The sequence below is a fragment of the Pangasianodon hypophthalmus genome, chromosome 12 (genome assembly GCF_027358585.1).
Source record: "Pangasianodon hypophthalmus isolate fPanHyp1 chromosome 12, fPanHyp1.pri, whole genome shotgun sequence".
NCBI classification, from domain to species: domain Eukaryota; kingdom Metazoa; phylum Chordata; class Actinopteri; order Siluriformes; family Pangasiidae; genus Pangasianodon; species Pangasianodon hypophthalmus.
The window spans coordinates 20,102,099-20,119,784 of NC_069721.1; the positions used below are offsets into that span (position 1 = coordinate 20,102,099).

General features: G+C 37.1%; 1 protein-coding gene across 3 annotated transcripts; it reads left to right on the top strand.

Moving 5' to 3' along the window:
* Positions 1 to 1,888: 1,888 nt before the first annotated feature.
* Positions 1,889 to 16,023, top strand: LOC113527727 (cytochrome P450 4F3). Of its 3 annotated transcripts, none has more exons than XM_034309636.2 (13): positions 1,889 to 2,010; positions 2,525 to 2,732; positions 5,083 to 5,227; positions 5,709 to 5,762; positions 7,360 to 7,487; positions 8,787 to 8,908; positions 9,139 to 9,421; positions 12,324 to 12,390; positions 12,500 to 12,629; positions 13,757 to 13,890; positions 14,282 to 14,346; positions 14,892 to 14,974; positions 15,051 to 16,023. In XM_034309636.2, exons 2-13 carry the CDS (start codon positions 2,526 to 2,528, stop codon positions 15,226 to 15,228), a joined length of 1,596 nt encoding a protein of 531 aa, XP_034165527.2. In that variant the 5' UTR covers positions 1,889 to 2,010; position 2,525; the 3' UTR covers positions 15,229 to 16,023. The 3 variants fall into 3 exon arrangements, with proteins under 3 accessions (XP_034165527.2, XP_026771611.3, XP_034165526.2); XM_034309635.2 differs by having other exon boundaries at positions 1,913 to 2,022; XM_026915810.3 differs by having other exon boundaries at positions 1,909 to 2,732.
* The last annotated feature ends 1,663 nt before the right edge of the window (positions 16,024 to 17,686 follow it).

The following is a 17,686-nucleotide window of genomic DNA, read 5'->3' on the forward strand; positions in this document are numbered from 1 at the left end:
GTTTGGTAGAGATACACTGAAACGATGGGAATATGTTGACACTGAGTAGTTTTAAATGAACTTAACTAATTCCTGTGTGGTGTAATGTAGTGGATAAGATTGCTGTTACGTAACTTCAGGGTCTTGGGTTTGACCCTGAGCTGGGGTGACTTCAGGGAGTTCAATTTTATTCCAGGGCTTTGAATAAACAAATATATACATCATGTATATGATGTATATACATGATTTACAAAAACAAATTGTGTTTATGCAAATCAATTAATTCACATGGAACCAATGTCCAAATTTGAATCAAGTAAATTCAGTGAACTTTTATATTATTGTTTATATTGGTTTTACGCAAATGAAATATTTTACTTCAGCATAAATTCATCCCTTACACTGAATGAATTGATTTACTTGAACACAGTTTTAAATGCAGTTTACTTCATTTGTTTTTGTACAGCTAACACGGTTAATAAATGTGATGCAACCTCACACAGATAGTTACCCAACTGGAGGCTCAAACGTAAGACGCTGATGTTGCAATGTGGCCACGCTACCCACTGCACCACCACGTGACACACAACCTTGTCAATCAAGTTAAAACTAGGGCAACAGATCACACACACTCTATCTAACTGAAAGGATTTTTGTATAGAAATTAGCTGCCCCTGTCTTTTTGAGGTAGAACTGCACACAAGCTCCGAATAACAAAGCACTTAGTGAATAAAAAAATGCTACTTAATTTACAAACAAGTTTACGTAATACTTTAGTTTGGAAGGGTTTCAGGAAACAGTTGTTAATCAACCGTTGAAGGCAAACCACTTGAATAGTGTAAAACAGGTAATAATGTATTTTATTTTACAATGTGTTTGTATGTCTGTGTTTAGAAGGATTATTTTTCACACCAAACCCAACACAGTCTACTGAATTCATTTAAAGCATGGAGTTGTGAATGAGGATTTTATCATGATTTACATTTGTTGAAAGGCTGATGTATATCATGCGTTTGTTCCCCACCTGCCACTATGGAAATCGAGAGTTTGTTGTCAGCAGAGAAATGCTTTAAGGCAATTAAAAACACTTTTGTCTTAATGCTGGTGCAATGCAAACACAGTATTGACTCAACTAGCATTAACATATTACTTTAAAAAGTTACAGTATTAGTATGATATACAACTGTCAACTTAGCAACAAAATTTAGATTGCGCTAGATTGATTCGATTATCTGGATAAATCTCTCTACTGACTGTCAGCTTCTTTTGGAGAGGCAACATTGTTTTAGATGTTTTAAAGTCAGGTTGTCATCAGGGTCCCTGGAGGACTAGTGGTTAGGCCTTGGTGGTCTCAGGGAACCACAAGACAGTTGTGTCAGGAAGGGCATCTGGTGAAAAAAAACAAAAAAACTGTGCCCAATCAAATATGCTGAGGAATGATCTGCTTTGGTGACTCCTAACAGGAGCAGCTGAAAGAAGAAGACAAAGGAAGTCATATTGTTATCACATTAGAAATACTGCCAGACTGCTGCTGGTTGTCATGTGGAGAGACGCATTTTTCAGACTGCAAATCTTTCATTTCATTCTATGGGATCAACTCTGAAGTTCTAGAGTCGATGCTGGATTTCCCAATGTCTGGAAACAAAGAATCAGCTCTTTTATGGATTGTCTCATAGGTTTTCATGGCAACTATTCTTCCGTTTTACAAATTATTAAACAGACTGATTCATCAAAGAAAATGTTACTATCAGCCTCAACCGGTTTAACTAGTCTACTCTATTCTGATGGAGGTGTTCTTCTTTTTTCATTTTCTACTTCAGTGCAATCTGAAAACGCTTATAAAGGAATAGTAAGAGGGCAATGTGTGTGCGCGCGTGTGTGTGTGTGTGCGTGTGTGTGTGTGCAGGAAGTTGTCTAGATGAAAAGCAGAATTTCTCTGATGAAAACATCGATTACAAAACGAGGTTGTTGTATTGAAAAAAATTGCAGTACATGCATGCAAACATCTGAAGGTAGGTCAAACATCTGAAGGTAGGTCTGAAGGTAGGACAAAGATCTGAAGGTCGATAGTTTTGCTCACTTTAAAAACAAATCAAATGTATCATTTTAATAAAGTCTAAGGAGCGTTTTGTTTCATTTTGGCATGACTTTTCGGGTGTACCTACACTGTCAGTGTTTACATGCAGATATTCTCCAGCACGTATGAATTCAGTCCAATTGCATATTACGAATGTTTAGACTATATGCATCCTAAACTAGACACTGGAAACAATCTTCATTTATATGCACTTTGCATGTAATCCGATTCAAAGTTATTCGCATGGGTGGAGTAAGGTTTAGTGCCAGCTTTACCAAACAAACGTGCATTAAATGTTATGCAAGTGTGATTATTAAACAGACAGAGTTTGTGACCGCAGTAACGTTGTTCAGCATTTTGTATATATCCGACATTCAGGAGCAAGAACGCTCTGCTTGTTTAAAATAACCAAATGCAAATAGTCTTGTATGTGAACACTGATGGATGCTGTTGTCTGCTGTATCTCAGGATGGCTGCGGTGTTATTTGAGGGTTTGAAGGTCCTGCTGTCTCGGCTGCTGTGCGCGCGCGCACTGTCTGGTGCGCTCGGTGTGTGTGTGCTCGCGCTCCTGGTGCTATTCGCCGCACGCCTCGCGCAGCTGCTGTGGAAACGCAAGAGCCTCTCCTGCTTCAGCTGTCCTCCACAACGCAACTGGTTTCTGGGACACATGGGCATTGTGAGTTACTTCCTAAAGTATGCAAAAGCAATCAATCAATCGATAATATCAATAATAATAATAATAATAATAATAATAATAATAACAAAGAAATAAAAGCAGAAGTAAAAACCAAAAGTGATTTAATTTTAAACAAAGAAAGATATATATATATGTAGGCCTAATTAAGGGCTGAATAGTTAGAATCGTATCATTAGAAAATTTAATTTGAATTTCCAAAAAAAAAAAAAATCTGAATTTGAACATTATACCATACCAGTTTAAATTTTGAAATTTTTTTGAAATCGAATCTAAAAATGTGAATTAATAGAGAATCTGAATGCTATTCAGAAACTGAATATACACACACTTGATGGTGAACTTCAGACATTTAATAACATGCCCTTACACATGAAATTCAGTTTTAGATTTTATGTTTTACAAACCACGAAATTCAATTTCAGTTCAAAATTCTAACTCAGACACTGTGGTGCAAATTCACAATAACACAATAACATTTAACATCAGGATTATGCATTCAGATTCTATTTTTCTAATGGCATGATTCCAACCCTATTATGAAAGAAACAGAAATGCAGAAGAGAACTGAGAAATAATAGCAGACAGGAAGACAGCTCACACAAACACATTGTGAGAAAGACCAACAGGAAGGCAGATAGAAAGATAAACTACAGGAAGACTGTTCACTTTTGAACAGAAACACTACTGTGGCTGTTGACTGATTTGCCTGACAAGGCAAAAATATGTAAACTAGATTATCATCAGCTGCTACTTTTGGTTTTGAAATACACATGTGCTGTTGAGAAAGACTGATAACATGCAAATCATCACGCACATACAGGTTGCGTCCAGCAAGTGTCAGTAGTATTTGATAATACTGTTGAGTTTCTCATAGGAAAACATCTCAGTAGAACAGAAGACATAAGGACATTTACACAGATAGATATGTCAACGGTTTGGCAGACAGAATTAAAAAAAAAAAAGTTCAACAGTTATAATACAGTAGTAGTCTTCCCTTCAAAGTCATAAATACCATTTTCCTGTCTGAAAAAATCCACTGGTTACCTATGTTGCTTACAAAGTTAGCCCGCTATGAAACTAGCTGGCTAGTGTTAAAATGAAGGTTTGTCATTTGTGTAGTTTGGGAAAACAATAATAGATAGCTAATTGCTAGCTACATAAGTAAGGTATTACATATAGGCTAGCTAATTGTCTTGTGTAACACAGAGGGGATGTCATTTGTCATTAAAAAAAAAAAAAAAAAAAAAAAAAAACATAAATAGCTAGTCAGCTTGGCAGTCATCTAGCTTCTATCACTAAACAATTATTATTAAATTTGTATAATTGTATTATTATTGGTATTAAATTAGGTAGTAAATAATCTGGTGCTACACTGATACAGGCAAGACAATTAGCTAAACATTACCTGTACAACCTACCCAGGTTTGTTAGCACCATTGGGCCTGTGGACAAAATTACATTGGGCCAACGCTGGCACAACAAAATGGCTGATGGTGGCCTAAAGTCGGCTCAGAATCAGTTTTCTACCTGGGTAGATAGCTAGCTTAAGTGTCCATAGCAAACCTTGCCAGTGGAAACTGCCACAATCATCACATGGTGACATTTAGGACTGTCTCCTTGTCTTTCTCTCCACAATTGGTACTGGACCCTAAGGAGTGAAAAAGAAAATCTGCTTTCAAATGTATACATTTACAGTTCACTGATTAGTGCCAGAGCAGTCGTCTCTCCATATTTTCAAATATTAGCTAACTAGTTAGCTTTGTTTGGTTTTCACAGCTAGCTAGCTAAAACTGGAGTGGGATTTTGGGGACCTTTATTTATCTGTTTATCGCTGAAATTGGCCTATACAGTGTGATATCCATTTTTGGCTTATGTCCTTGATATCTGAAACAGACAAGTGACTATGCTGTTATTAGCAAGTAGCTTATTAGTGAATATATCACTGTTATTGAGTAATTCTGTAATACTGTTTCCCTTATGGCTCATAAATAACAAATAAATCGACTCATGTTATTAGCCTTATGAGAGTGATGGGATATAAGTGATATATTTAGGGATATTAGTGATATAATTAGTTCTTTATTGTAAGACGTATAGAGGCTGCTTTGAGTATGTTCATTCATATGTATATACTCATGTATTATTTAATATTTTTGTTAATTAATGAGAGAAAGCCAGTGCTACTCATCAAATATGTAAATTAGCTCCCCTATAGGACACCAAAGATGCATCAGTACAGATGTATCAGTATTATTTCTGGAAATTCAATATTGTCTATCGTCCTATTACAACTGCACTGCTAATTTCTCTCTGTCCTCCTGTCTCTCAGATTCGGTCTGATGAAATGGGTCTTCAGGAGGTGGATGAGCTGATAAGGACGTACCGTCACTCCTGTGCCTGGTTCCTCGGCCCCTTTTATAACCTTGTGCGCTTTTTTCATCCTGACTACATCAAACCTTTGCTTCTTGCCTCTGGTAAATGTTTTATTGAACTATACTGAGTGACATACATAACTTGCTAGCATTATATCTTCAATTGTTCAAATAAAGAATGGCTCCTGATTTGTCTCTGGGGTTTATCAACCTTTGCTTTACCAATCATTTTTGACAAACACATAGAATCCACATTCTTTTACCATAAATGTCCCTGAGGAAAATTATACGAACTAAGTGGATCCTGGCTGGTCTAAGATAAAATTTAAAGAAAGGCAATATATAATATTTTTTTAATTATTACTGTTATATATTTATTATCATCACTATTATATGTACAGTACTGGATCTTTGTTTTGTTAAATGAATGGAAGGATCTGGATTTTAATGGCATTTAATTACAAACTGTCTGAAATGTGCACTGATTAACTAACAGCACCTGAGAAAATAAGGCAATATATTGATCCTATATAATGCTTTTTAGTATTGGTATTCATATATGTTGATTTTTTTTTCTCACCAGCTTCCATTACATATAAAGATGAGCTGTTCTATGGGTTTATGAGACCTTGGCTTGGTAAGTAATGCCCCCTCTTTGCTTTTCTTCTCATACACTCACCCATACACACACAAACACACATTGCTAAGGTATAGTAAAGTTCTGGTGTGTGTGTGTGTGTGTGTGTGTGTGTATGTGTGTGTGTGTGTGTTTTGGTGCTTCAGGTTAGCTAACTAGAAACATCACTGCTGTTTCAACTAGGTTACAGACAGTATTAGCATGGTTCCTTCATTAATAAGGATACACAAGGCTCAATTTTAGTGAGCTTCTCATATCCCTTGTAAGACTGTCATTTGTCTGAACCCATCACATTGCTTCAAAACTTCTTTACAATTCCACCAAAGGGGATAATTAAAAGAACTACAGGGTGTCCCAAAAGTCTCCATACACAGGGGACTATGTATGCCAGCACCATGTCAGTTGTGCCTTTGTCAGTGGATGTTTGTGGACATCCACTTCTCAGCTGGTACACAACACTTCCAGTTTTCTTGAATTTGTTAATAAGTTTGGCAATAGTGTCGTGTGTAATGTGCTTGCCATGTTTCCTGTTAAAGTCCATTGCAAACCTGTGACAACTTCTCAATCCTGCCATGATAATGATTTCAATAAGTTCTTCTTTTGTCAACGGCATTCTTAAAGACTTTCTGAAAAAAAATCTTGAAAATTTTTGGAAGACATTTTAAAGTGTTAATTTCCCCTATGTATGAGTCTTTTGGGACAGGCTGTATTATTAGTGTCATTTCATAACCCACTTATGCAAGAAACATTTATTTATCTGTGTGAGATGAGAAGAAAGAAGGATTGGTACCAGATCTTAAGTCATAGAAATGCCATAAAACTATGTTATATCGATAATGTGATGGCATGTCACATGTAGATGATGTTATTAAATTTATGTGATGACTGGTGCACACTTGAGCAGGATGAAGTTCAGTGATGTGTGGCTGTGTCCTCTGATTTTTTTTAATCAATAGAAACTAATGATATGATGAAAACTACAAGTTCTTCTGAACTGAAACAGCTGGTGTCTGATCACAGATTGAATTGATTAGGTTTATGTCCATTTCAGTACAGCACATAACTCTCCAGAAACATGATCAAATTGTGAGGAAACCTCACCAGCGAGGTTGTTGGCAGAATAACTGCATTTGCTGCTGCTTTTGTTAAAGTGGCTCCCCCTTCCGTGATGTGGTCTTTGCAGGCAGGTTAGAAAATAGCCTAAATAAAAAGATTTCCACATAGTTTTGGTTAAATGAATTTATGTTTTTTTTAAAGGATGTATTGAATTATATTACTTTTATAAAATTTTGGTCAAAACCAGGTCTTGTCTTTTTTGGCTGTTTACCAGAATTCAGTTCTAGCAACTTTCTAACCCGCCTCGTATATGGCATGGAAGAGCATTTCTTTTATTCATATTGTGCAGGAGACTCACCTGCTTCTCAGATTTTATGTGATAATCACATGAGTGCTTATTGGTGCTTGCTTTAAGACTTTTTAAGTCTTAAAGCCTGTGGGACCCTTATAAACAGTTACTATGCACTATGTGTGTGTAAGGTCACGACTACACCAGTGATGTGTGTGTGTGTGTGTGTGTGTGTGTGTGTGTGTAAAACAGGACAGGGGCTTCTGATAAGTAACGGAAAACAGTGGTCTCGTCAGCGTCGTCTTCTCACTCCGGCCTTCCACTTTGACATCCTGAAAAACTACATTCATATCTTCAACAGCTCCACCAATGTCATGCATGTAAGTATCATGTATCTGACACATTATAGCAGTTATTAGTCACATATTCAGCTTTCAGCAGTGTGTGGAATGTGGGCTGTGAAAGAGGAAATCACCAAGAAAAATGCTGTCTGGGTACTGTGAATGAAAAACACTTCTGTTTTTCCTGTGATGGTATCAGGCAAACACAGTTTCTACAAATGTGCTTGAACTTGATCCACTGTTTTGACTCAAGAGATTATAAAAGGGATTGATGCATACATATTTTACTTATTTTACATATTTTACAGTATTGTAAGCTAAAATGACCATCATGATTATTAATATCATTTTATTTCAGTGAGCATGACTTAAAAAGATGCTAGCCATAATCTCTGCACCTATGTGACCACTTGCAATATTGGTGCAACTTGGTGCAAAATATCAGGTTCATGCTCTGCTTTACATGTAGTATGTCATTATAAAATTTCACATTCTGCAAATCATTACATGCACAGTGACTTGTATGGTGGACATTCCACATAAACAGATTTTTTTTTTTAAATGTAATTGTTGATATGGGTATGTTTTCTGTGAGAAGATTATTATGAAGGAGTCTCCAGTGTCAGTGCTTTGTGAGCATCAGGGGTAAAGCTAATAGGAAAGTCTTTAGACAGAGGAGTTTGGTTTCAGTTTTTTGTCTTATTACCTTCAAGAGAGAGAAAAAGGTGAGTCTGAATTGTGAGGGAATAACTGTTTACTAATGTGTGTACTAATGTGTTTCATAGACATTCTGTATCATTAAACTTCACTATAACTGACTATAAACGTACATGCTGCACCTTAATAAGGAATTATTAGTGTGGCAAATTGCTGTAGTATAAGAGGAATAAAACCTTTCGGGATTTGCTGTTATATTAAAATAATCAACTACCTGATGTTAACAGTAACTCCACTTCATGTCAAGCCACGTCACAATACCACACAGCATGCACCTACGTGTTTTATTCCTTACTTATTTTAAATGTACAAAGTAAATGAAAACACACAAAAAACCTCAAACATTAATGATTTACATACATTTGAACATTCTTTCAACACATTTAATACCACTTTCCTTTTTGCTATTGTGTAAGGATCAAAAGCACACTATCTGGTGTCACCTAAAAGAAAAGGCTTTCCCTTTTGAGTTGGGTTCCTCCGAAAGTCTCTTCCTAATGTCATCTCAGGGGGGGTTTCCTTGCCACTGACACATCTGCCTTGTTAAGTAAGGATCTAAATCTACTTCCGTATTTCTGTGCAGCTGCTTTGTGACAGTTCTTGCATTCCTGTGCTGTTTAGGAGAAGTGGCGCCGCTTGCTGGCAGAAAGAAAGAAAGACTTTGACATGTTTGAACACGTGAGCTTGATGACTCTCGACAGCCTCCTGAAATGCACTTTCAGCTATGACAGCAACTGCCAAGAGTGAGTGGAGCTCTGTCAACACACACACACACACACACACACACACACACACACACACACGCACACACACACACACATACACATTTAGACCTTACTGTATGTAATGGACGCATGGACCTTAATGATTCCCAAGAGTAAATATAGCATCTAGATGGTGTACACATAATAGTCACATATGTTCACACGTTTCACATATTTACACGTGTATTTTATGTGTAATTCTCTGACAGAAAATCCAGTGAGTACATCTCTGCCATTTATGAGCTGAGCGACTTGGTGGTGAAGAGGCAGCGCTGCCTCCCTCATCACTGGGGCTGGCTGTATAAGCGCACTGCAGAAGGACAGCGTTTCCATCGGGCCTGCGAAATCGTCCACAACTTCACCACCAGCGTCATACAAGAACGCCGTACCCAATTCCTCCATCAGGGACAGACAGACAGCGCCACACAAACAGGCACGACAGGCAAGAAGAGGAGAGCAGTTGACTTTATAGAGGTGCTGCTTCTATCAAAGGTGAGTGAGTAATTTCAAACAACATTTACATTTTTTCATTTGGCAGATGCTTTGATCCAAATTGAAGCTGAATCCAGTGTGTGTGTGTGTGTGTGTGTGTGTGTGTGTGTGTGTGTGTGGACTGGTGAAATGGTTGTAGAAGATAAAATGACCAAACAGTCTCAAACAAGAAGACAGAGTGCTCAGGATTTTATTTAAGGTTTACAGCAAATAAAGTCTTAGATGTGTCTTGTCTCATGTTGAGGTAACATTGTTGAATCTTACCGTTTATACTAGGACTAGGACAATGCCTACACAGACATTTAAAGGTGAAATGACAAATGGCCTGTCAATGAATAGAATGCAGTGTTATAGGAAGTCTTGGTTTGCTCACAATGGCCTATGACATAGACATTGTTAGGTTTCATTGTTTAGATAATGCAATCAGTATAATGTAATCAAGAGTCATGAATAAAAATATCCAGTGCAAGGTTAAAGGTTTCCTCCACAACATTAGAATTAGAATCCATTTAGAATCCATTTCAAATATTATATGCCCATAAAATATAACCTTAAAACGAATACCTTCTGGAGCTTCTGGACCTATCCAGCAAAGTTTCAGCTGTCATATCTAACATAGGAGTGTAACTTGAGTTGCAGAAAAAAAAAAATTAAGGATGATCAGAAGTTCTAGGTAGATCTATCAGATAAGAGGAAGATACATTTAGTGAATAAAACTATGACTCTAAGAAGATTAGGAGAGTAGGTTAGGTACTTCATGGAGGTGTTGCCTGGTGATAAATTGTTGGCCAGTTATGGAGATCCTGAGGTAGTCTTTTCCAAGAATACTGCTGATTGTCCACTGTAAATGCAAGCCAAGGTTGAACCTCTTTTGCCAGGGGCACAGATGAAAAAGCACTGGCCATGTCAATCACAAGGTGTTCAGGTTTTAGGGCACAGAAAATAAGAGAGGGATCAGTTACTAGTGAGTGCATTTAAGCATGTACTGGTTAGCTATCTGGTATTAGCTATCTAGTAGTCCCCTGTGATTCCCCAGGCTTCCTCACTGCCCAAAAAGGGCTATTGCTGGAACAGTTGAGTTTTAATTATAACGTAATTTTTTTTCCCAACTGTACAATGATGAGGCAGTTGCCCTCAACAGTATGTGAATTTAGAGGATACTGGTTGGTGCATGGTAGTGGCATACCAGTAACGGTGACAGGTTCCATCTGCAGATTCCCACACTCATTCTTGTCTGTTAATGATACAAATGATACAGAAAAAAAGCAATGACCAGAATTGAAGGTTGGCGCGAATGCTTATCAGAGGTTAAATTAGGATTAAGGAAGTAGAGGAGCTCCTCATTATTCATTCATTTTCAGTAAGCGCTTTATCCTGGTCAGGGTCACAGTGGATCTGGAGTCTTTCCCAGAAACTATGGGCACAAGCAGGGGACACACCCTGCATGGGACACCAGTTCATCACAGGGCACCATGTACACACACATTCATACCTAGTGGCAATTTAGTGTAGCCAGTCCACCTACTGGCTTTTTATTGGGAGGTAAACCTACGCAGATACTGGGAGAAAGTGTGAAATTCCACAGAGACAGTAACCCAAACTCAGGATTGATCCAGGGACCATGGAGCTGTGAGGCGGCAACGTTACCCACCTCACCACCATGTCACCACACCTCATTTTTAGTGAGTGAACACAATATGAGAATACCGTTTCATTTATGTGTTTTATGTAGAGTTCTCAAGATTTTTAACATGGAAATTAAGTTAAAACAAGTTTCCTGAATATATATTACTTTGTCCTTATGGTTCAAATGAGCAAACTACAATTAGGTTATTAATGTTACATATTATGTTTTCTTTTTTCGGTTTTGGAATCAAAATGAAAACAGTATTTTTTCTGAAATTGTCACCACTGAGCTTGAAAGGTAAACTGAACCTGTCTTCATGCAGTAAGCGTGATTTAATATTCTAAGGAGCATGCTGACACTCCCAGCATGCCACACTACTCAAGCAGAACTAAACACAATGGTTCAAGTGGAGAGAGTCGAGAATACCTGCAATTATACCAATTATACTCATAATAATAATTTATCAATTATAAACTTATCAGAGGGGGGCATGGTGGTTTAGTGGTTAGCCTCGCAGCTCGAGGGTTGGGGGTTCGCTTCCCGCTTATGCCCAGATTGCATGTTCTCCCCATGCTTCGGCGGTTTCCTCCGGGTACTCCAGCTTCCTCCCCAGTCCGAAGACATGCACTGTAGGCTGATTGGCATCTCTAAATTGTCCGTAGTCAGTTAATGTGTACATGAGCGTGTGTGCGTTTGTGTCCGTCCATGGTGTCCTCCACCTTGTGCCCCGAGTCCCCTGGGATAGGCTCCAGGCTCCCCGTGGCCCTGTTTAGTAGGCAATGGTCATTTTCTTTTACTCACCTTTGCTTCAAAGCTCAGCTTTGAATGAATGTTTCATGTGGTAGTACATACTGTAATCTTGAGTACAGTTACGTGAGAGGGATGTTACTTTGACCTTGTCATTGTACAAGGTCACAAGGTTTATCCAAGATTAGTTTGTATCACAAGGGAAGAAATTCTGTTGAATGAATGAAGAACAAACAAAGAAATTCATTAACATGAATAAAAAATTATCATGCATTTTCTTTAGAGTACTTTTTATTTAAACCAAAGTGCGGCTTTTATAACTTACTATAACTAACTTATAACTAACTCCAGGTGAAGTGTCTGATAGATGTTTTATGTTAGTCTCTATGATATATGCCATACTTCTGTCAAACATGAGTGGGTAATTTTAAAACAAATGAATAAACAGATAAATTCTAGATAAAGTCTTTTAGATAAGAGTGGCCAGTTTGAGCCAGTCTAATGTTTTGAACTGATCATTGCTGGCAGGATGAGAATGGAGAAGGCCTGTCAAATGAGGAGATTAAAGCACAAGCAGACACGTTCATGTTTGCAGGTAACGTGCTGTTTTGCATCATTACATTTATATTTTCAAGCACAGAAATGTGGCGATACAAGGAAAGAAGCTAGTTCTCTAGGAAGTTTGTCCCCTCTTTCTCTCTTAGGTCATGACACAACAGCGAGTGCAATTTCCTGGGTTCTGTATAATCTGGCCATGCACCAGGACTATCAAGACCGCTGTCGTTCCGAGATCAATGCTCTTCTTGAAGGCCATGACACTGAGGAGCTCGTCTGGTACGCAAGTCATTTATTCCACTGAAGTTCTCTGTGACCTTCATCAATTTTATCAGCATCAATTAATTAATCTATCAGTTTTCATATGTATCTACTAATAGGATCTTCTGTACATTATAAAAATACAGTCAGGTAAAGGTGACATGGTAAAAATGTTAAAGGTTTCAATTTATTTGGTGCATTACTTCTTCAATAGCCATATATCCAGTAATGATGTAAGAGTGCTGGTAAAGTTTAGGGATAAGGGTCTTCCTCAGGGGTCCAACAGTGGCAGTCCTAGGATTTGAACTCACAGTCTTTTGGCCTCTTGCATAGAGCCTTAACAAATGTACAAATGAAAGCTGAGGAAAAAACAACACTAGAACTATGAAACAAGATGAGAAAAGCAGACAGCTAGAAGAAGATGAGGAACACTGCTTAGTATCACATTAGAGATTTGTTCTGCAAGTTCTACACAGATACTTTTTTACTGCTGATATGGAACTGATCCAGGTTTACTACTGGGCAGCATAAACATAACACATATCATGGAGGATTTTACTAGGTGTACCTCTGGCTTTGGTTTTTATAAACTATGATTAAGTTTATGTTCCAAAGTCAAATCCTTCATCATCGATTCTTCAGCAGAGAACCGTCACTTTTGTGGAACACCACTTTGGAATAGAAAAGTTTATAGCTGTTATAATGTAAGAGACACGTTCCACAACATACGTCGCACAGCATTAAATGTAACTATAAATGGAAAAAGGTATGATGTGTCATTCATTAATAAATTTAAAATTTAAATATTTGGCAAATTGCTGTGGTATAAGAGGAATAAAGCATTTTGGGGCTTGTTGTTACTGAAAAATATCGCAACACAGCCACAATCATTGCTTAATAAACTAAAACTGGATAATGAAATTCCCAGATTGAGATTTTTAGAGATATTTCTATAAAAATACAGATTTTACATGAATCAAATACATCACACAGATATGCTAATCACTTAATCAAAATATAAAGACAAAAATTCAGGAGCACAAAGAAGCAAAATTAACATAGTGGATGATTTATATACTGAGACTATTTCTGTTTTACATGTTTATTTGCTGTAGTGAGTATTTCTGTATTTTTATTGACTCTAGGGAAGACCTCAGTAACCTGCCCTTCACCACCATGTGCATTAAGGAAAGTATGAGGCTTCATCCACCTGTGATTGCTTTAACCCGATACTACTCTCAAGATATGAATGTTCCTGGGGGACGCACCGTACCAGAGGGTAATTAATCACTTATTCATGCTTTATATCCTTCATAACAAGAGTGGATCTCTGAATACAGATCCAGTTGACCCCATATTCACTCTGCCCATGACCAAAACTGTTTAGATTTGACAGTGTAACACAATGTAACCTTTTATTTCTAGCTGTATTTAGACTGTGTTTTATACGCAGCTCTATTTACTCATGTTCTCCTTCATGTTAAGATCATATTCACCACAAGGGGGAGCTATCAACACTCAAATAGCCTTTGTGTGCCTCTAATGGTGGTGCTTCACGTTAGAGATACTGTGGTCCTGGTCTTTAATTCAAGCCTTTATTTAAACTCAGTATTTATTAAGGGAGCAGCCTGATTTGCAATGCAGCTGAGAATATATTTTCTTGTTCACAGGCGCTATCTGTCTGATCAGTGTTTATGGCACCCATCATAATCCAGATGTGTGGCCTAATCCAGAGGTGAGAAGTTCATTTTCATATTGAAACAACAGAGAGAACCTCTGTTTGATATATAGATTTCTTTTATAATGCTATCTCTCTAACCATTTTGGTTTTTCATCGTTTCATAAAGTCCATTCAGATTTATTATTTATTAAGCCCATTAAAAGTTAAAGGTCAATATCCTTTCATCATTACGTCACCTCTCATTGAGAGACTAGATGATGCTCATCTCAATATATGATCAAAGATCTGATGTATGATTTACGTATTTATAAAATCCAACAATTCAAGATAAGATTGAAGTGTTTCAATACGATTCAGTGCGTTGGCTTAAGGCAAAAAGGCACAGAGGCCTCACTTGGACTGACAAGTATAGAAGCCATGCCTCCTTTACTGAAACTGACTGGCACAGAGGCCACACCTCCTTCACTGATACTGACAGGCTTAAAAGCCACGCTTCTTTCACTGAAACTGACAGGCAGAGAGGCCACATCTTTTACCCTAGGGCTGATAGGCACAGAGGCCACACCTCCTTCACTGGGCATTAACATTGTTTCTTGCAGGTGTTTGACCCCATGCGATTCGACCCTGACAACCAGAAACAACGCTCCCCATATGCTTTTATTCCCTTTTCTGCTGGACCAAGGTGACATTTCTGCTTCTTAATCACACAGCTGCACACACATTTGAGCACAGCTGACCTGCAGTGTGTTGTGTTGCAGGAACTGTATCGGTCAGAACTTTGCCATGGCGGAGATCCGTGTGGTTCTGGCACTCACTCTAAGAAGATTCAGGGTTCTTCCAGGGTCCAGATCTCCAAGTCGTCTTTATGTGCTCACACTGAAAGCAGAGGGGGGGCTGCTTCTAACGCTAGAACCCCTGTCACCACCTCAACGCTGAAACACACACGCACATAGAAACATAAATGGCTGTAGCCTAGTAGCATTTTACCACCTCACACACCAACAAATATGTGACCCTACATTTTGTCATTATTTTCATTGCTAAGTGAGCTGTACTGTAAGTGATCACAATGAATTTGTTTATGTGTATGTATATATATATATATATATATATATATATATATATATATATATATATATATATATATATGTATGTATATGTATGTATGTATGTATGTATGATCACTTACAGTACAGCTCACTTAGCGATGAAAAAAAAATAATTTTCCTAGCCACTGTAGTGCACAGAATAGCAAATGTCTTCCTACCTCTATAGATTATAGAATAGATTATAACATGCATTATATGGCCATTTAGGATTCAACCACTGTACTTTGTGATTCCAGAAAGGTTATTCGTATATAATATCACATTTAGAACACATACTTTGTTCTTTTTCTTATATTAGAATATGAAAATTGATGCATTACAATTTAAAAAAAATACATCATTTATATTTATATGCATACTGTACATAGATAATTTTATACACAGTTCTGATACATAATTTTAGCAATTGAAAATAAATTATTACATTAAGTGGTGTGTTAATTGGAAACCCTTAAATACCAGATGATAAGGGTCATTTGCCTCCCTTCATATGGTTTGACATCTTGAATGTGGCACATTCATGAGTAAGGTGACCTAAAAGAGATTGAATGAAGGTTTATGTCCTGCTTCCTTTACTATTGCTTGTTGACAAATAAAATAAAAGTTACTTCATTGTTTCACATATGTGGTTCAGTGGTTCATGATTTTTCTTTACTCTATACTTTCCCACTGGTCATAACTATAACCTGTAATAAAACATATCTTTGGTAACTAAAGTTTCTGTTATTGGCATGCACAAGGAGTAAAATTTGGAATTCCAGAGGTTTACATGAGATTACATAATTTTCTAATTTAACAATCCAAAATGATTGTAGCATCTTGAGCAAGCACACTCATTACAAATAAACAAGCTATCAACTCATCTGCCTAATGCCTAAATAAACAACTATGAAGCCAACTACTGTCTGTGCAGGAAGTGTGTCCTAAATTCATAACAGCTCATCCAGAGTAAAGAGGAAGCCGTTTTTAAAGGAACAGTTGTGCCAAAAATAAAAAATTTCCACTTAAACTAAATGTAAAGTTTGCTTCTTTAACTTATTAGCTATTAGTTTAGTACTGTGCAGGCTGCATGTGTAAATCCTCACACACTTGCCTCAAATCATATACAGTTTGTATCTCAAACAGACTTGTTTGTGTGCTTTCTGACACAGTATGACACACTGATGTCTATAAAAATGAACAAACGGATGTGACAGAGCTAAAAACAGTCACAGTAGACATCCTGAAGCCGAAACTTTCTTCCTCGGCACAAGGCTTGTAGTCAGGACCAGTATTAGACTTGGGTAGGAAGCGTAATATAGTTCCAATTCGACTTTCATGTTTTTTTTTTTTTTTTAAACAAACTTATTTAGCTGTTTCATGAAACAGTTTATGTACTAATCCTTTTGCTGAGCAGTTTGCATGACACTAAACTGGTAGCTATAAGCTTCTCTTACTTGTCAGCTACAACTTCAGACACATAACATGTCTTGCATGATAGACTACATTTGGGGTAGATGATATAAATTCATCCATGTTTATCACGTCCTTTTAGAATACTGGAAATATATTTCTCTGATCATCTGCAATATTAATGCAGTCAGCTTATAAATATAATGAATGCTATAGATTATATGCTAAATGATAAAGGAAAAAATCCCTTCTTCCATACAACACTTTTGAAAACAAATGAAAAATACCATAACTTTAAAACTTAAATGTTTGAATAAATACTGGGCTTGAAAGAAAAGCTAAAACTATAATTCATTGTGTGTGTTATTCATTTTATATACATTTTATCTCTTATTGTCATGAAGGGTGCCAATAATTCTGGAGCTGTGTGAATTTTAATACAGCACAACTGAAATTAGATTCTCTTGCGTGGTTGTTGATTAAAGGTTTTATTTCGAGATAAATGTGCTTTGTGTTTAGTTACATGGTTACAAGTTATTCATGTGATATCTAACGTATCACTAAACACAATAAGCTAAGCTAACAATCCAGAAGTGATGCTAAGTTAGCTAGCAAACGGTTACTAGCAAAGGTCAGCGTTAGCCAGTGATAAAGGAACAAACGGATAATAAAAGAAATTAAACCATTTTTAATTAAATAAAAGGTTAAATAATAAAGAATTACATTTCAGTAAGTTGAATGTGTTTACAATTTTGTTTGAAAAATCCCTTCACGTATGAAAGGACGTAGTCGCGAGCTAGGTAAGTTCCCAAACAACTGCGAACTTCATTTCCCAGAAGCACTCCGGTTTTTTTTTTTTTTCCCAGGTCCAATAGGAGGCGAGGCCAAAAAAA